At 36.2% G+C, this 20,302-nt stretch overlaps 1 protein-coding gene across 3 annotated transcripts in view; it reads left to right on the top strand.

Annotated features, from left to right (window-relative positions):
• Positions 1–20,012, top strand: part of HCRTR2 (hypocretin receptor 2) — a 36,803-nt gene extending 16,791 nt beyond the window's left edge. Inside the window, exons 3-8 of one of the 3 annotated variants that reach the window (XM_039570075.1) lie at positions 551–794; positions 8,040–8,155; positions 12,820–13,040; positions 14,361–14,482; positions 15,580–15,780; positions 17,002–20,012. In XM_039570075.1, the coding sequence (XP_039426009.1) occupies positions 551–794; positions 8,040–8,155; positions 12,820–13,040; positions 14,361–14,482; positions 15,580–15,780; positions 17,002–17,195 (1,098 nt within the window). In that variant the 3' untranslated portion in view covers positions 17,196–20,012. Of the gene's footprint in view, positions 1–550; positions 795–8,039; positions 8,156–12,819; positions 13,041–14,360; positions 14,483–15,579; positions 15,801–17,001 lie in introns of all 3 variants that reach the window. The other 2 variants (XM_039570076.1, XM_039570077.1) reach the window with 2 other exon arrangements.
• The last annotated feature ends 290 nt before the right edge of the window (positions 20,013–20,302 follow it).

Below are 20,302 nucleotides of genomic sequence, written 5' to 3'. Positions count from 1 at the left end.
TTTGCTTTATAAAACTTTATTTCCTGAATAAAAGGTAAAATGTCTTAGTCTACCTTAAACTGATTGTTGTCAAGGACTTTTTCAGGAGATCCTGAGTTTCATTGTTCTCATGAAAAATGAAAAGCAAAATGATGGCTCTGGTATGTTAATATAACATAGAAACCAACAAATAAATTTTTCTACAAAGAAAAAAAGATAAAATTTGCTGTCTAATGTTTTTAAAGCTTTTTTTTCAGATAAAGTTTTATAAATTCCCAGTTGATTAAATTTGCTATTTCAAAATTTGATTTTGCTACAGCTATTCAGTTTAGTTAGCATTTTAATGTGTGACTTGTCCTGTGGATTCTAGTAGGAGTACACCAATTCTGTAAGAATTTATTTTAAAAGGAGTGTTTTTTTTCTTGAAGTCTATTTGACAATTGCAGATAAAGAACTATGTTGAAAATACAAATAATTTTTAAAACTGTGGGGGAAAAGTACAATAAATAATTTTTGAAACTCTGGGAAAAAGCCCTATATTTACATTTACACAATATTTCCTTTTCTTTAGACAGTTTCAGTCTCTGTGTCTGTCCTAACCCTCAGCTGCATTGCTTTGGATCGATGGTATGCAATTTGTCACCCTTTGATGTTTAAAAGCACAGCCAAGCGAGCAAGGAACAGCATTATAATTATCTGGATTGTGTCCTGCATCATAATGATTCCTCAGGCTATTGTTATGGAGTGCAGCAGTGTGTTCCCAGGATTAGCCAATAAAACCACCTTGTTCACAGTGTGTGATGAGCACTGGGGAGGTGAGTCTGTCATTGACCATACAAGCTGAATTTGTACTGCTATAAAGTAATCAAAATACCGGGAGATGTTAATATGAAGTCAAGTTGTATAAACATAACACAAAATGATCTTGATTATATAACATTTCCCGGAAGTATTATTTTTCAAATTCTGTGAAATTTCTCTGCATTTCTTTTGTGTTGTTGAGACTTAAAGTACATTTTAAATCAAGTTTAAATGAATGAGGCTGACTTGTGTCTGGATCATGTTGATGCTTCCCAGAGGGTAGAGATGTTCCCACCCTTAAATGCTTTTATAGTTCTGTGACTGGTGGACACTGCAGGTTTACAAAGACTTAAGTATTTAGCCTTAAGAAGTAACTATGCAAGAACAGATTTCTGTTTGCCTGATATTTGGCTAATTGCTGGCATTTGACTAGTCTTTATAGACATCTCCTGGGAGTTCAATGCAAATTACAGGTCATTGCAGAATTTACAGTGATGTCATCAATATGGGGTAGTGAGTTAATCCAAAATTTCAAACTTGTCGTGGGCAAAATAATTTAAATAACTCTGTGAATGTAATTGGTTACAAATTGGTCTATACAAGAAGTGTAACCCTGCCCTTCCAGATTGGCTTTGAATCTAACATGTTCTGTATCTGAATGCAGCTGTAAGAAGCTGTAAGGATTGCCAGGGAGTAACTACTTCTATTTTGTCTCTGTTCACAGCAAGTGGTATGAGCCACCCACCCAAATGGTTAAGGCTCGACTCTGGTGGGCCTTGGCAGACCTCCAATGCTAACAGAGTGCATGAGTTACATGCTGTGATTCTGACACTGGATATAATGGCCATCAGTAATGCCATTATTCACACACAGGAAAATAAAGCCAAGTTTGCCAAAACATATAACTAAAAGGTGCCTGTTTTATAGCCTTGAGTACGACTAAAACACAATCAGATATTCTCCCAGAGCTGTCTCTGTAGAAGAAGATTCCAGTCCTGTGAACAGTTATGATAAAATACAACCGGATCACCTGTACTTAATTATCATGATAAATTAGCTTAAACAGCCTGAACTGCTGAGGGCTCTTCCCTGTGCTGTTCTGGAAGTTCCTTCTCTGCTAACAGCTTTCACAGAGCCATCAGAGGATTAATGAGAAGACACTGCATATCATATTCCCTGTTCTTTATCTCCTTCATCCCAGTTAGTCCTCTGGGACAAGGCAGGGGGGCAGAGGTGGCCACTAGCTTGCTGGCACTCATTGCTGACAAAGATGTGCTCTTAAGTTTTTAGGTTAGAGGAAGCCTCTGTTAAGCTGTATTGTACTTGGTCTTTCATTGGCGAGGACAAATCTGCTCTTTACTTCCTTCTAGTGTTCTTTCTTCATCTGTGAGCAATTTTGTATCCCTATCTGCTGCAGGATACTGCAGTAGTTATGTGACTATTTTCTTTCACAGCATTCATTCCAAGTACAGTTTTTGTCCACTCATTTTGGCACAGAACCAATTACTCATGCCTTCATCACTTCAGGGTTAATTCTGCAGCAAAGATTCTTTTAATCTCAACCTAGGAAATGATGTGGTTAATTAATTAGGAAGTCAAGAGAGCATTTCATCAGGAAACTTAATCTCAGAATTTCCAGATCTATATTGGCCACTTTTTGATTCCCAATGGGAAAGTGCTGCTTTTGAACTACAGAGTCTGTAGTTGGCTTAGAACTATTTTAAAGAGTGCCTCTTGTTCAGTTGTGCTGAAGTAGTTGCAGTCCAAAGATATGCCTGAGGGGAAGCACCCACTCTATAAAAAAACCCCACAAAAACCAACCAACCCAACCTCCCACGTGCTTGCAAGACTCTACTCCTATGGAGTGTATTAGTCTAAACTTAAATCTACTGGTCTTCAGGTTATGATGTGAGCTTTCACTTGGATGTTTGGAGAGACAGAGAGGGTTATAACAAGGTACATATAGAATCAATTTTTTTGTGTGTGACTTCAGAAAGGAAGTTCAAACACTCCAATTTTTAAAAATTATTATTTAGAGCATGAAAAAAAAATTTTATATTAAAAAGTTTTCTGAAATTGGAAGCTTTTCGCTCCACTGAAAGATAACAATCTTATTTTTATCTTGCTGCCTTTTTAATGAATAATTCTTCTTTTAGTGAATAGTTCTTTGATGAGTAATGGCAATGCTAGTTATAATGGCACTGCTAGTTATTCTGCTGGTGCATTTCAGATATCCTTAAAAAAATCTCCATGTTCTAATAATAGCTTATCACAGTAACTTGAAAGAAGAATCTTTATATGCATTAAGTTACAAGTAGATTTCTCAAAATCATGGAATTGCTTAGTAAAAGTAGAGCTAACCATATTTTCTCAATGAGGATAATATATATACATATACATATATACACACATCCCTTTCAGACTATAGAGAACCGAGCATCATTAAAAAATAGTTTCCAATCTGTAGAAAGTATCTAAGGCCTCTGAGTTAGGCCAAAGCATAGAATATGCAGTTTTTCTACTGAAAAATAGGGCTTGAAATCACAAAGGCCCCCAAAAAGGACAAAAGAACATGGTAACAAGGCAGCATTTTGAAAAGACTGGTGAGTCTTAAAGCCAGAAGAAGAAATAAAGAGCTAATATTTTTAAAGAAAATAGTTGCATTTTTGTTGGATTTTGTTTTGCCTTTTTTGACTATGCAAATATACAGGGTCAAAGAAAGAGCTAACTAGGAGGACGCTGAAGGAGAAAAAAATTCATGCTGCTACAAATAACCTGTATTTGAAAAGAGAAAGTGGAGATGTAGATGTTGCCCACTCTCAAGAGACCCTGAGAAAGTCCTATAAGAGAGTCAATTTAGAGAAAGGGATTGTATTTGGGTGTTTATTGCTTTGTTTAGAGCTGCATATAATTAATGTTGTCTAAAATTAGAGTACATCTGATAAAATCTTTGCAGAGTATCATGTACACCATATGTTCCAAGGATGTTAAACTGTGAATGTTCAAGATTGGCACTGCAAAAAGAGGATGCTTAGTGAGACTTTCCAAAGTGTTTTGGAAGTCTCTTAATTCTGGGACCCCAGGGCCACTGAAACATGAAGTGCTATGGAGGACTAACTGGAATCCATGTCCAGGAAGATGTCAGAGATGCCAAAGCAGGAGAGAACATTGTACCCTACACAGACTTAGGACTACGTGCTGAAGACCATAAAAGTCTGATGAGTGTCTGGAGGGAAGGTCTGATCAGCACTGTGACACTTGGGCTCCTTAATGGTGAACAAATAGTCGCCACCCTGACTAATAAGATTTGAGTGTGCTCTTGGAGAACTGCCAGTGACTGCAAATGGAGCAATAGTTCAGCCTAAAACAGGGCTCAATTTCTTTATAATTGCTTCTGGCATTCCTGAATGTAAAATTCATTGCCAGTTCTAGGCTAAGAGTTTTTCATCTTGAGTACTGTCTAATAACAATATTTTATTTGGGAATGCAGAAGGATCCAACATGTGACCTATGCAGGCTCACTTAAGGAGCCAGAGTTGGCCACAGTTCTATAATAGCCTGTAATTGCTATGTGCTGAATTTGATGATAAAGTGCCAAAATAAAAGAAAAGTTTATTAAAATGAGTTCACCATGTGTCCAAGTCAGCTAAGTACATTGTCTTAGAGCTGTTCAAGAAGAGAGTGTTAGCCAAAGTGCATTAGCCAAGCCCTTTGCAAATGATAAAAAGAATATGGAGATAATCCTTTCCCAAAACTACATGCTTGAATGGAAACAAAGGGAAGACTCTGTGTTCCATTTCCTCTTAGACTACTCATACAATAGTACAAAAACACATTGTCTTAATTCTGGAAAACAAATAGCTGGAAATTGCAGTACTACAAGAAGCTTTATACATCCTGTTTATCAAAGTGTTCAGAGTTTACTGAAAAAACTCATGGGATATTTTTATGCAGAAAGAAGTCAGAATATTTCTAATACTAAAATTATGCTTGGTGTTATTGTAAGTCGATAACTCAAGCACAATATATCAGGTTTCAAGATGTAATTTTAGTATTAGCTAACCGTAAGTACTCCGACATAGGAACTTAGTTTGGAAGCACTGCATTGTGTGGTTGATTTTTCTCTGCTGTGGGCACCCACTTCCTAACATCCCTAATTATTAAGCTTTATCTTAAAAATATACACTTTTAGTTGCATTGCTTCTCCATATTAGTAACTCCAAAAACTCACAGTAACTCCAAAACCTTCCTGAGACTAGGGAACCTGGGAACTCTACTGACGCTCAACAAACTTGACAGTCTTGTTTTTCCCTACTCTTAAGAAAGCTGTCATGAGTACCAATTTCGTTAAGCACCTGTGGCTTAAGAGACTGTTTCATTTTCTAGACATATCAAAATGTTTTGAGCCTGCTTATTTCAGTTTGATTAAATAAATATATGTATGCATGTACGTATGTATTCACACAAATATAGTAAAATTTTGGCAAAAATCCAGAAGTTGTAGTTTCAATCTACCAATGCCAGGCTGGGACTGGAAGACAGTGTGGAGAAGAGAGCTTTAGAAAATTTTAAGATCTATTTAATAACCCCTGCAGTAGACAGAAGAAAGCTTGTTTTAACCTACTGATCCTTTATCGGGTAATTATAGTTTATGAATGAAGCTCAGTAGGAATGCTGATCTGAACCCAGTCCAACCCCTATGAACACCTGTTTGCTTTATGTTTTATTCTCTCTTTTCAATACAACAGCAGCCAGAGACATGAGAGTCACTGTTTTATTCTTAAAGAGGTGGTTACTCCAGCTAAGAACAATCTTCCCCTGTCCTGAAGTCTGTTTCATGACCATGGAAGGCAAGGACACTTTTCTCCTCTGCTGCTTGGCAGTAGGAGTTTCATCCATCCCAATCAGGCAGGACCACAGACTGATTGATGTTTGCATTCAAGGAGCCTGGAATTCACTTACTTGATAAATGAATGGTATCCTTAGCCAGCCCTCCTCCTTCTTGCTGCTGTGATTGTCAAACAGCTTTAAAGCTTTTCTTTGGCTTGAGAAGCTAAACAGAGTCATGCTTCTTAGGGAAAAGTTCTGCAAAGGGCTTTGCCCTGGGTGGAGGAGGGGACAGGTTTCCTTTGATGTTTAGCAGCTGGCACTTTCCAGGTGGCTAAACTTCAAAGGCAAGTGTTAGGATCTTCCTCCAACCTGGTCCTTAGTTCTTTGTAGATAGCTAGGCTCATTTAATGTTTCACTTTACTTGGAATGCTAAATTGGAAGTCATAAACTCCAGATGGCCTTTTAAATATGTACCGTCCTACCTGAAAGGGGTCTGGCTGCCAGAAGAGTACTGATGAGGCAGGTGGCACCTCCTCCTGAGCAGAAAGAATGTACTTTCAATTCTGACCTCCTGTGATCCCAGTAAGTCACATTACTCCAGTTTCTCCTTAATCTCTCCACCTGTGAAGCATGCATGTTGGTATTTCCCTGGCTAACAGGACTGTTATGAGGCTGCATTTACTGGAATGCAGAAGCAATTTTGAGATCATCAATCAACATATGATCTCAGGTTAACACCAATTATAAAATACCTGCCCCAAATGGTCTGGCTCCCCAGGAACACTGACAAGAGCTAGTAGCTGCAGCAGCTAGTTAGAAGTTGGTAAGCTGGTTTGCTACAGGATCTTAGAGTAAGTAAGAAGTCAAATACTTATCTGAATTTTTTAACCTTGATCCATCAAAACTATCAAATGTCAGTGGCAGCATCTCTATTACCTTTGGTGGGAATGAACATTGGCTGGATTTTGCTGTAGCAAGTTTCCATCTCCCTGATCCTGAAGTTTTTCTGACTGGTGAACCAGCTGGCACTTTCAGGTCCAATGACAAGTGTGAGATTACGCAAATCTGCATTTGAGAGTGAGCCTGGAATTAACATGATGGTGTTCTCCTCCCTGCTATGAGAGTTATGGGGAAAGTCTTTGTATATCCTTGTCTGATTAAACTCTCAGAGATTCTCCTGGCATGCTCTTCTTTGATAGGGTCCACAGTCTCAGTCACTTTAGCAGGCAGAAAATAATTTTGACGCACCAAAGTTTTGATCTCACGTAACCATATTTTTTCTTTTCTTCTGTATATTTTTTTTTTTAATTAAAGCAATCAGTATAGAATTTCACTTGTAGATCTTATAATCCTGAAACATTTGGAAATTCTGGAAATTAGCATAAACTTTCCTTCTTTACTCTAGCCAAGATGCAATGCCTAGGATTATCTTGCAGTTTAAGTGCTCATGGGGTGCAGTTTTTCTTCTTCTATTTATTTTTACTCTCCATAATGTTCATTCCTTTTCTGAGGCCATCCATAGATGTTAAGTTTCATTAATACCAACAACTGATAATAGCAAACTACCTTTAATGTTACAAAAGAGAAGACAAGTTTTCAGGCACTGCACATTCTGGTATAAACTACTGATGGAGCTTAAGATCCAACATTCTTAAAACTGCATACACTCACAGCACTTTTGAGATGGTTGTTTCTAAGCAAATAACATTCATAAGTAGTCTTTTGAAAAGAGATATGTGGGAAAGTAGAGCACCAAACTCATTATTGTTAAAACTGAGTCAAAAACCATCTTGGAGATTTCCTAGGTTTAAAGCTCTTGAATGTATTGATTCTATTTTTTAAATTTAATCATAATAATTAATTACTGAGTCTTAATCACATATATTCTGCCACCAAAGAGTGATTTATGAAATGCCTGTCTCTCCTCCCATCAGTGTCCTGTGTGCTGCAGTTTGCATTTGCAGTCTTTATAGGCGAGAGACTGTGCAGTTTACTCAGGGATACGTAGCAGCCTTTGCAGAGTTAAAACTAAAGACAATTACATAACCTGTTAAATATGTCAAGGTGAGGTAGATTGGATGATTGCTCACCTATTTTTATATAACAAATTTTTCATTTTTAGATAAAATGAATTCATCACTGTTTTAACAAAAAGTAAAACTTCTTAAGACTTCATACGTAAAGTAATACTATGATAAGAAATCAATAATGTGATATAGGAAATCCTTGAGATAAAAAGCATGTTTCTAATAGAGTGTATCTAGAAATGATTTAAAAGCAATCTTGACCATGATATTATTGGGTGCCTCTTCCATTATATCCTATTAGGTTGAAAAATACATGCATATCTCTATGAATAATTTTTCTTAAGGTGATTTTGAAATGTATGTATATTTAAATGCACCTTTCCTATTTGAATCTCTTTCCAGCTGAGGTTTACCCCAAAATGTATCACACATGCTTTTTTCTGGTGACATACATGGCACCACTGTGTCTTATGGTGTTGGCCTATTTGCAGATATTCCGAAAGCTGTGGTGTCGCCAGGTAAGTCACTTAGCACTGGCTCTATTTACTTGCTCCTTCACCTTTGTGTAGATTCCCATGTACAACCTCTTTCTTTATAAACCCCATGTTGTCACTTAGGACTTTGATTTTTACATCCGTGCTGGTATACAGCCACCTTGGATAGGCATTCAGATGTATTGAAAAGGCAGTCAGAATGTAAACCCCTTGCTCTTGTCTATGAAGGACTTTCCCTTAGAGAGAAAGGAAGCAAAAGGCAACAGCAAAGTTGGATATAGGTAGAAGAAAGATCTCCCCCACTGTATCTGATGCTTACCAAAATACCTTCAGTGACCTTATTTATACTGCTAAAATCTCCTCTAGCAGTCAAAATTTAAGATTGACCGCCTCATTTTGTTATTTTTATTTTTATTTTTCTTAGGTAAGGCAGGTCCAATATGAACAAAATTTAAACTAGAAGGTCCAACTGTCACAACTGGGAGACTGGAACTGCCTGATGTGAAGCTGGCTGTTATCAGTAACATTCGATATGAATTTATGACAAATAATTGACATGACTTTTAATGTGAACATCTGTTTTTTTCAAGCTTCAAATTAAAAATACAGGAAAGAAAAGAGGAATATAAAACAAAACAAACAAAAACACCCATCAAGCAGTCAAACAGACAAAGAACCTTTGATTTTAAGTGGCAAAAAAGATGTAGTTTTTTCCAGGAATCTTTCAAAATTATTTTGTGGGTGTGAACTGTAAGCTGTCCTGCACCAGTCTATGGTACTCTCTGCTGTCTTCTGCTTTGTCCAGGATTTATGTATAGCTGTAGTCCACCACCAGCTGCCCTGTCATTTTGTAAAGGACAATAAACTCCTCCTATTGAAGAAATGATGCAAGATATTCCCTCTCAAGTGGCTCTAACAGTGGCTGATATTTCCATCAACATGCAGGCATGAATAATTTCTCTCTCACCAGTATGTCTGATACTATCCAAATTTGAGGCTGTTCTGGGCAGGGGATAATACCTGCCCCATCAACATTTTTTATGCAGTTCAAATTGATTCCTCAGAGAAATCACAAATAGACTTTAGATTTCTAAATATATATATGATAAAATTAAAAATCAGATCTTATACTAACAGAATATATCTCTTGCAGGTAACTCATATACAGGAAATACCAAATCCACTTTAAGGCTTTTTGTTATCATCCATAAGTCATAACAGCAATTGTTGTCACTTCTAATCAGATTAGGTTAAACGAAAATTTCTGTTTATTGTGCTCGTCAGCTTTAAATTATTATTTTTGCTTTTAATTTCTTAGATTGCTAAGATTAAATAACAAGATAGCTTGGAGATAAAATTTAACCTTTACAGTTTGAGGGGACTCTTCTCCAGAACAAAGGATTTCTTGCTTAGTTTTGAAATTAAGTTCAGTCTAACATAGCTCTAATATGTTCTGCCTTGCTGAATCCGTCCTGTATCACCCAATGACTTTACCACCAGAATCCCTCTTAACCTTCTCTTCTGTACCTTCTTTACAGTCTGCCTACCCTGTCAAGCTCTTAATTAACTAAGTTAATGAAAAGCAGTTGTTCTTGACCTACACAGAGCTTGAAAATGCTGGCTCAGATGCAGAGCAGAAGTTGAATGACTGAAAACCAACCTTTTTTGGGTTCCCCCCCCCCACTTCCACTCCCCAGTTGTTTTAGCTGGTCTATTTGTTCTTCACAAGGTTTCTTCTCCCTATTTGTCTTGCATGCTGACAAGTTTAGGATGATCCTTTATTTTTCAGTGGTGAAAAGAGAAATTCTACTGCAGGCTTAGTACTATCAGTGGTGCCAAATTACAGATGTCTCTCTGCCTGGCATAGATGATAGCACTATGTATAAGAGGCTGCACTAAGTGAAATTAAAACCACTGCACATCTATTATCAACTGTGACTTGGCTGCAGGCATCAGGCACTTTTCTAAGTGCAGCAGGTGTGCTGTAATCAGTCATGTAGCACAAATGAATGCAGTGCTCTAAGTGTATTCTTTGGTAACAGTTTCAATTAAAAAATCATGCTGTTTACCAGAACTTCAGTTAAATGTAGTGGTCCTAGTTCAAGGTACAATGAAATTTTAAGATGCATATGATAGAAAAAACACAACAAACAGTAGATGCTTTCTATGCCCTACATTTTTTCTAAAGGTTCTTTTTTAAAATATAATGTGTTGCGTATGCAAATTTTCAGATGAAAATTGGATGATTGATTTACAAGTTATTGTTACCATACTTTGTGTAAGAGCTCCTAAAATTTCTCACTGTGTAATTCAAGCAGATCTTTGAATTAACGATTCACCTTTATAAAGACAAGGACAATCATGCAAAAAAATACTAGAAATTTTCGTAATTTAATTATTAGCAAGGAAGCAGTGATTTAGAAGTCTATGTTCTTGTGAAGATTTTAAGTAGATTAGAAACAACTTCTGAACAAATAGAACTGAATGGACTTACGTTGATACATAATTTGTATTATCAAGTTCCAAGTATGCTTCAATTTAATGATGTCCAGATGCACTGACACTAAAACCCACTGTATTAATAACTAGGAACTCTATCCATTTTCATTTTGGTAGTTGAAGTATGCCCTTCCAATCTTTGCAAGTTGATACTACATTTGAGAAATTTCCTTTGGTTATAAACCCCTTAATAATTATCTGAGGGGATAGAGAAAAGGTGCATAAGAAACTCTAAATTGTAGTACTTGTTTATTCACAGCTAATAGTAAAACAGCTTTTCGTAAAACATTGGAATTACACAAATGCTTCAAAAGTATCTCTGTGACTGATTCATTACCAACAAGCAAATATATGCATTATGCTCCCATGTGTACACTTGTGTATACTTGTACATACAGAATCATAGAAACATTTATCTTGAAAAAGACCCTTAAGATCATTGAATCCAACCATAGACCTAACACTGCCAAGTCCACCACTACACCATGTCCCTAAGTGCCACATCTACTCACCTTTTAAATACCTTTGGGAATGGTGACTCAACCACTTCCCTGGGCAGCCTGTTCCAAGGCTTGACAACATTTTCTGTGAAGAAATTTTTCCTTATATCCAATCCAAACCTCCCCTGGCACAACTTGAGACCATTTCCTCTCATTCTATCACTTCTCTGCTACACCCCACAGCTTAGTAGGGTAAATCCCTTGCAGTAGGACACACGTGCAATTATGAAGCTGATAGGTGCTGATTTCAGCTGAATGCATGGGAACCCACAGTAGAAGTGCAAGGGCTGAGTGGTTTTAAGTCCACAGATACAGAAGAAAAACTAAATGTTACAACTTATCCCCACTTTTGCTTCATTGATTTCCTGCCCGTTACAAGGCAATTTTGCCAAAATGTTCTAATAGTTGTAAATCAGATTTGATGTTTCACATAAATGCTGAACTAAGGGCTTGTCTATGCAAGGAAGATAGTCACACCAACCCAACCCCCGCCCCCCCCGCCCCAACAAATAAATAAATAGACCAAACCCACAAAACAAACAACAAGGAAAACAAAACAAAACAAAATAAAACAAAAACAAAAAAACCCCCACAAAATCCCACCAAAACCCCAACATAGTAGCTTTTCTAGAACAATTATGAATGTGCATGCTTTTTAGCTTACTTTTATTTTTCTGAAATAAACATCAAAAATTTCATCCTTTTCTGATCAGTTTGTGTGGATGAGCCCTATTTTTTTTTTTAAATGGTTCAATAGACAATGTGAACTTTCCAGATACTTTTGAACATGAAATATTTCACATGAGATTAGTCACCCCCCACACAATTGTACTACACATAAATAAAACTGTATTTCTAGCCAAAAGGTTTTCACACTGTATGACATTGAAAACATTTTAGATGTAATAGTAATAGAATTCTCTGAGAAAGTCCTTGACATCTGCAGTCTTTCACATTTCACTGCAGGCAGGAAGTAATTTAGAAGAACTGAAGCAAAATTGTTTTACTTAGCTTGTCTTTTGTGAGGGCACAGAAAACAAAAACCAATTTTTTTTTTAATAGCATGGTGCTACACATACTCATTGCAACATGTCTTTGACTAATCTAATTCTTACTGTGTCTTGGCACTTTTCCATTATTTCCCTCAGTTTTGAAGAACTTTGCAGAGAGATCCACACTTCAGCTGTGATTTCTTTAGCTACTTCACCGTCATTTAGGTTGCATGTATGGAAGTTTTATAGCACTTAAAGCTAAGCAGGCTTTAAATCCTTGTTTTCCAGTACTGAAAAACTGTTTAGTATCTTATATTAGCAGCATATTAATGGGAAAAACTCTGCTATACAACAAAACTTTTAATGTAGAACTTTATAGCAACATAATTTGCAGCAATAGGGTTGGCAATTTTGATAGTCTGAAGATACAAGCAAGGCAAGGTATGTGGGATGAAAGAAAATTTGAGGACATCTGTTGATACCTGTGTATAAAACAATTTTTTATGCAGTCCCTCTAGTGTGTCTGAAATTTGGTTTGTTTCTTGCAGCTACATCAATTAATTTAATTTAAAAATCCTTTTTATCCCTGTGAGCTTACATTGTGTATGTCAACGTGTCTGTTTTTCTTGTTATATCTACAGACAAAATCAGTTTTTAAAAATGTTTTTCAAAATGCCCCTTATTTTGTCTTCCTTAGATCCCAGGTACTTCTTCTGTTGTTCAGAAGAAATGGAAGCCTCAGCAGCCCTCAGCACAGCCCCGAGGTCTGGGACAATCAACAAAGTCAAAGATTAGTGCTGTGGCAGCTGAAATAAAACAGATTCATGCAAGAAGGAAAACAGCACGTATGCTAATGGTTGTCCTTCTGGTTTTTGCACTTTGCTATCTACCAATTAGCATCCTCAATGTCTTGAAAAGGTAAAGTTTATCCCCAAATATAAACACTTAGTTAAAGCTTTCTGTCTAAAACCAATCCTCTGTTACAAGATTTCTTTTATTCTGGAAGATACTTTTGAAGGATAAGTTTACCTACTGCATGATAAAGAAGTGGAAAAAAAGCATACTATTGCAAGAAAATATTATATATCACCTATCCATAGTACTTAAACTAGAGGCCAGATTATGGAACTCTTATTTGCAAGATCTTCCTCATGAAAATGATCTAGCTTATCTCCTCATTAAACCTCATCATTTACATGGGATTACAGCTTGTTTGCTGTAAATGCCCCCATGGAAGTGCAGTCACCTAAAGCAGCAGCTGAAGGTTAGCAGCAGAGTGTAGTATTGTGGCTTGGCTCCAAGGACTGTGAAATCCTGAGTTCAAACCTAAGCTACTCATGTAAAGTTTTGAGGCCTTAGGCTAACCCTTCAGTTGGTCCTATGAAGCTGTATTCTCTTTTTTTCTCTCTGTTAATTTGGTACATAATTGTGTACACTCTTGGTTTTTACATAGCAGAAGATTTGAACATCCTAAAAAATAACGAGCATGTTATTCGTGTTTTTTTAATTGGAATGTTATTGGAACGTTTTCGTTTTTAAGGGATAGTTTCAAGGCTTAAATACATTTCACTCAATTCTGGCCCTTTCCTGAGGCCTAATTTAAATACTTTTCATTCTCAAGTCCCTTCATAGAAAATGTAGGGAGCAAACTATTTCCAGAAGATGGTTCAGGGCACCTATAACCTGAAACAGAGGAAATACACAGGCTGCCTCAGCAACAATAGCAGAGTAGGCCTGGAGTTAGATTTTCACTTAAAAGCAGAAGTAATGTGTAAAGAGTCTGGGAAATGCAGTTTTCCCTGGAGGACAGAAGCTGCTACAGTGGTCTCAGGTTTGTTCAATGCCTTTTCAATTCCAGAGAGATTTGGAGAATGGTCTAGAGAGTGTACTGGAGAGTGGGCCTAGAGCCAGGAACCTCAGTGACATGAGTACATCAAAAGCAATTTTTCCTGTCTTTTCTTGGCTTACCTGACACCAGATGACTTTGGTTACTTGGTAGAAAAGTTGTGCACTTTCACCATAGCAAAGTAAAGTCTCTGTTGTGCTAAACCACCAAGACAGAAGGCTGAGGAATGGGGAAAGGATTTCATTCTCTCAAGTAAGAGAGCACTGCTGAATCAGCCTTTCTGTGGTACTGTAAATAGGTCATTAGAGATAAAATTAGGCTAGAAGTTGTAAAATCTTTTAAAATTAATTCTAAATTTGCCATCTTTCAGGTTTGCTTTTCTCTTTCTGTAGGGTTTTGGGGATGTTTAATCATGCTGATGACAGAGAAACTGTATACGCCTGGTTCATGTTCTCACACTGGCTTGTATATGCAAACAGTGCAGCCAATCCTATTATTTATAACTTCCTCAGTGGTAAGTTACAGTTACCTAGAATTCAAGTTTAATGTATAATTTGAATGTAATGAGCCATAGCAAAGATTAATGACTGTGTAACATCAGATCAGCTCCTCCAGTCAGAGCTAGATCCTCTTCCTAGAAGAAGTTGCCTGAAGTATCTCATTACCTTCAGGCTATCTACCTATAAGTAACCTAGACATTGCCAGGGCCTGAGTCCAAGTGCTAGAATGTGACTGTCCATGACATTAATGTGATAGAGAAGTTCCTGGCATGACTTTGATGTGAAACAATTACCATTCCTCTAAACACTCCCTAGAGGCTGTCTGGCAGGTAGCACTGTCCAGGGGCTGTCCCCAACAGGCATGTTATATGCAGGTACTGGGATTTGGAGGCTGTGATTTTTTCATAGTACTTGCATGACCAGACTGTGCCATCTAGGTTCAACTTCAAAGAATCAGCCAGGATGCTGCTTCCTCACTAGCATAGATTTGTCTTAGTTTGTGTCATTTGGCTTGGGGAGCAGAATCAGAACCTGAAATGGTAGTATTGCAGCTAAATACAGGGAGGCAAAACCTATTGATCCTCACTACATATTGGCCCACTTTAGTTTTTTGTGGTGTGTAGTATGAGAATGATCTGTACAATTTCCTCTGAGCCCCAAAAGCATGGGACTCTCAAACATTGTGAATCTCCTTTTAAAATCTGTTAATGATGAAACACAAATTAGCCATGCTCTCTCATTTCACATGTCAAGTAAAGATTCAATCATTTAAGCCTATATTTGCTCAATTATTCTTTTTGTTACATATGTAATTAATCAGCAGACTATCTATGACTTGATTTCATTAATCGTTCTAGTCTGTCCATTCTGTCTAGCCAAGAATAATTCATTCTTCACATCACACTTCACATATCTTCTTAGAAAGGTTATCTTTTTTCTGTCTTTCTCCAAGATGATTAAACTGTGATTTTCTACTTCTGCATTAGAAGAGCATCTGGGTGGTTTGCATTAATTTTGCTTTAGATAACTCCTTTATATCCAAATCTATAAAGTTTGATGAAGTGCGGTTTATAGTACAATTATTTTCATGAGTCATTTTTGTGGTTGACAGGGAAATTTAGAGAAGAATTTAAAGCAGCATTTTCCTGTTGCATCTTTGGCATTCGCAGCCACCATGACGAACGGTTCACCAGAGGTCGTGCCAGTACAGAGAGTCGGAAATCCTTGACCACCCAGATCAGCAATTTTGATAACGTTTCAAAACTTTCAGAACACGTTGTATTGACCAACATAAACACAATTCCATCAAATGGTACTGCATCTATTACCACTGTTAGTATCTGGTCCCTATGCCTTTTGATCCCACAGAAGTGAATTCTAATTGTGCATACATCAATATTGGGATCTGAGCACAAAGAGAGAAGGGTGTTTAAAATTAGGAACTGATTGTAAGAAAATTAAAATAAATATTTTATAGAATATGCCATAACTTTGATTATATATTGATGAAAGAAAATTTAATCACATTTATTTCAAAAGTTGTGTTGCAGATAGGGAGGCAATAAAGCAATCATATTTTATACGAATATTTTCTTTGGATCCCTACTTCTTTTAGACTCCTAAGTAAACAAAGAACAAGTACCTGAAAGTATGAAAATCATTTTCTCTATCATTGGACTGTGTTTATAAACAGCTGTATTCTACTCTGATCTAATTATCTGTAGTTGTGGTATATTTTATAACAAATATTTTACAAAATTGGTTGTACAGATTAAACTACCTGATGATAAACTACTACTTCAAATCATCTGCTTAGCATGCATTCTGGTGTGAGTTAGGCTGATCAAATAAGAAATTCATATTAATTTATTTTCCAACGTTTTCTGTTCTTTTTCCTGTTAGGTAGGCTATTGCATGTGTTCAGGAGCAGCTGGGAAGCCACTTTTCACTTACTGTAGAAGGAATGGAGTTTTTTGCCTGAATTCAGTAGTGTTGCCATTCCTTTATGTATGGCACAAGCAAAGTTACAAATATGAAACAAATATGACAGTGTGGCTGTAAATTATATTCTACCCTTTGCTATTCATTTATCATCATTCTCTTCTCTCTGTCCTCTGCTCACAGCAGGGGAGTTGGACTAGATGGTCTTTAAATGTCTCTTTCAACCCAAACTATTGATGATTCCATGATTGACTTGTAAACAGGAAGCTGTGGCACTCTGCTGGTCAGAGGGGCATCTGGATAAGGAACCACAGGACAATTTACTAAGTAGTGCATATTAATAAGTAGTAGAACATATGAAAATGTTGTGAAGTAAAAAAATCAAGATTTATGCATCAGAAATGCCCTTAGTCTTCAGTCAAGAAGTTTTCACTTAAAATTTTCAAATGCAATTTGAAACTTTTTCTGAAAGACCATTTTGTTAATAAATTACCACCTGCATAGTGTCCAGAGAGAGACAATCAGTAAGTGAGTTAGTCAGCCACCTGATACAAACAGGGAAATGATCTTAAAATCTTTATTTTATCTACAGATATCCCAGCTATGCTCAGCCCATTGAAATCAGCGGAACTGCATCTCCACATACCAGGGATGAACATGACTTCAAACATAGATGAAGCCATGAGGGTTTCTGCAGAAGACACTGTCAAAACAGAGAATGCAGAGTGGGTTGAATTCGTCCCTAGCATAACTAAACTTACTTCGATGGAGTTACAGCAAGGATGATTTTGGCTCAACACACTACAACTGCCAGAGAGTGTCATGTGCTTTCAGCTGTGGTACAGACTACACCTGGACAAAGGGATTCCTTCAAAATAACTGCCTATCCTCTTTCTTCTCAGTCTTACAGAAACCTACTTACCTCAGTATGAGCTAAAGAACATGTCTTTACAATTCTTTTTAAAGATTGGATTGTATCATACTTTGTAAATAATGTAGATATTTATTTTTATATATTTTAGATGCTGTGAAATGTTCTAAAATGTATCATATAGAGAAATCTAAGTATTTGAAAGAGTCTCAAACATCATTTATTTATATCCTCTTTCTATAAGTGACTGACTCGTACAAGGAATGCTTACTTATGCACTAGTGATATTCTGGCATTACTTTGCACTTCTTTTTCTTCAAATCCACTTGTAGTAAGTTCTACGTTTATTATGGAACTTCAGATTGATTTGGGGAGAGCCCAGATTACTTTTCTAAGTACAGACATGCTTCTAAGATGTGAATCCAAAGTGCTGAAAGTCACACGTTTTCATAAGATTACACTAAACAGCCTTTTTTTTCTTCAGATTTGAGTGCCTAAAACGTAACCATTTAAATAAAATTTATGTGATGCTCAAAGGTGCTATAGGCTCAAAATTCCTACTCAGGCCAAAAGGAATAACAAGCGTGAGCACCCCTGAAGGACAGGACATTTTAACTTTGGTAGCTCATTTTAGTCCATGATGTATGTAAGTGTTGCTCCAGAAGATCTCTGAAAATCTTTAAAATAGAAAACATTAGTAGTTTTTCTCGTTTTCGTGACTTCTCTCTCAACTGCCGTTTAATACTAAAGATACAATCAGTTAACAAATTTAAATATTTATTTATGGGATGATCTCTTTGGCCTGGGGCTTCCTACTATCTATTGTATTTTTCTCCTTAAAGGATGAAGATGGTGCATCACTGAAGACTTAGTCTTCTAGAAAAATGTGGTCTATTGGTTAGAAAAAGGCTAATTTATCAGAACCTGAGATACAATTTCCCTGTGGCTTGCATTTCAGCCCAGATTTTCCAAAAGAAAGGGTAAGATGAGAGGGAGGACTTTTTTTCATTAAAAAGGATTTGGCATTGAAAGAAGCCAGCCTCATGTATTCAAATGTTTCTACAAAGCCAATTATTAGTAGACCAAGTGTTAGTTGATTAACTTTTGTAAATATTTTTTCTAGGTTTTCCTTTAACCTAATGTCATGCAATGTACTATCTATCATGGCAAATACAGATTTATGAAGTGCTCAATCACTTTATGCTTTAGCCTTCCCCAACAGCTGTTTTACTTGACATTGTTGCAATTACTCCTAGTTTACATTGGTGTTAAGTGAGAGAAAAGGATTTGCATTCATTTGTATATTAAAGTTTTCTAATAAAAGAGAAAAAAGAGAATACTCCTTTTTAATTAAAAAAAGAATAAAGAAAAATATCTAAATGGACAGAATGTTTAGCTATCAAATAAAATAGTAGGAATTTCAATATTCCTATGTGTAAGCTTAATTTTTTAAGTATAGCTTTTATGTCAGTGTTATTTCAAGAAATTATTTCATTTTGTCTCTTCTAAGAAAATAAAACCCAAATAACAGTGGAAAGAACAGCAGGATTTGATTTCATAGCTGTTGCAATTCCTTTACCATTAGAAGGCTATTTTTCTCTTCAACCATGGAAAATGCAGAATTCTTCAAGAGTGTGGAACAAGATATATATTTTTATATATATAGTTTGAAATGGTTGAACAAACAGCTGCTGAATTAAAACATTACATATATGGGAAAATGGAATTTTAAAAGTACTGTAAGTTTTTCTTTTGTTTATATATAAGCAAATAAATAGTCAAAAAGTTAAAAACTAGTATAGCAACCCAGCTGCAAAATAATTATCAGTAATCATTTATTTGAGACATGAAATATCTCAGCCCATGGTTGAAAAATGTCAATTATGTCCAAATTTGGCAAAGCTATATTTTTATTTCAGCAAAAGTATTTTTAGCTTTTCCTTGAAGAAAGAGAAAGAATGTAGAAAGCAATGGTTATTTAAGAAACCTTGGACAGCATGAGAGGGGAGTATGTATGCTTTTCAAAAATAAAAGTTCATGGGTCACTGTGGAACGCCAGCAAAAGTTTTACGCCTTGTCAAGTGTGTTGCCCAGATCCCTGTGAGATGACCAGAGAGGAAAAGGGTACAGTACTCCTAACCTGGGCCAGCAAACAAAAAACTAAAATATCAGTGTTAGTGATACTCATGGAAAAATCCTAAGTAGCATGTTTCTAAAGAGGGGGTGAATACCACCTGCTGACACAATTTGTCTTCTTTTCGCTGCCAGGGGGATAAATTGTGTTAGCTAAGTTAGTTCTGAGGCAAGAACATCACTAAAGCTCAGTGGCAGTTTTTGCAGGCTGTAGGTGTTCTGTGCCATGCTAGAAAGGGAGGTTCTGGCCTCAATTTTGTCTTTGTAAGAGAAATCATATCTTTTGTTCTCTTTTCATCTTTTCTTATTTTCACCTAGATCTCCAAAATTAAAATATTCCAACATTTCTAGGAATTTCTTTTAACCACAACTTTAACTTAGCAGTACTTTTTCCGTGGAGAAGATAAATAAAAGATGAGACATTCATTAGCAAATGATTCTGGGTTTTCTCTGGACAATTTTTGTTGAGTAAATAGCATATCTTTCAGACACAAATAATACAACCAGATGTTATATCAGATTTGAAAGTCTAAGGATAGCTAGAGAGCTTTAACTAATTTTTGCCAGAGATTATGGTTATCAAGCTAAATAGTGGTGAAATGTGGTTATCAAGACAAATATTTGGTAATTTTTATGAAAATATTTTTCATTCAAAAATAAATATTTTTGATGCAAATATTCCTATGGTTTTATTTCTTTAGTTTTACAAAATTCAAGAAATACCTTTTTAAATTAAAATAATCACTGGGAGAAATAAACCCAATAGTGAGCAATAGCCAGTAATGGAGGTAGAAATAGCTTTGAGAAGAGAGGGTATAATGAATGAATATTTCTTATCCAGTGTATAAATACTGAAAATTATCTGAAACCTGAGCCTTAATTGGGTTTT

Source organism: Corvus cornix, chromosome 3, assembly GCF_000738735.6.
Source record: "Corvus cornix cornix isolate S_Up_H32 chromosome 3, ASM73873v5, whole genome shotgun sequence".
NCBI lineage: Eukaryota > Metazoa > Chordata > Aves > Passeriformes > Corvidae > Corvus > Corvus cornix.
The sequence above is the reverse complement of the archived record's forward strand: the minus strand, read 5'-3'. Positions and strand labels throughout refer to the sequence as shown.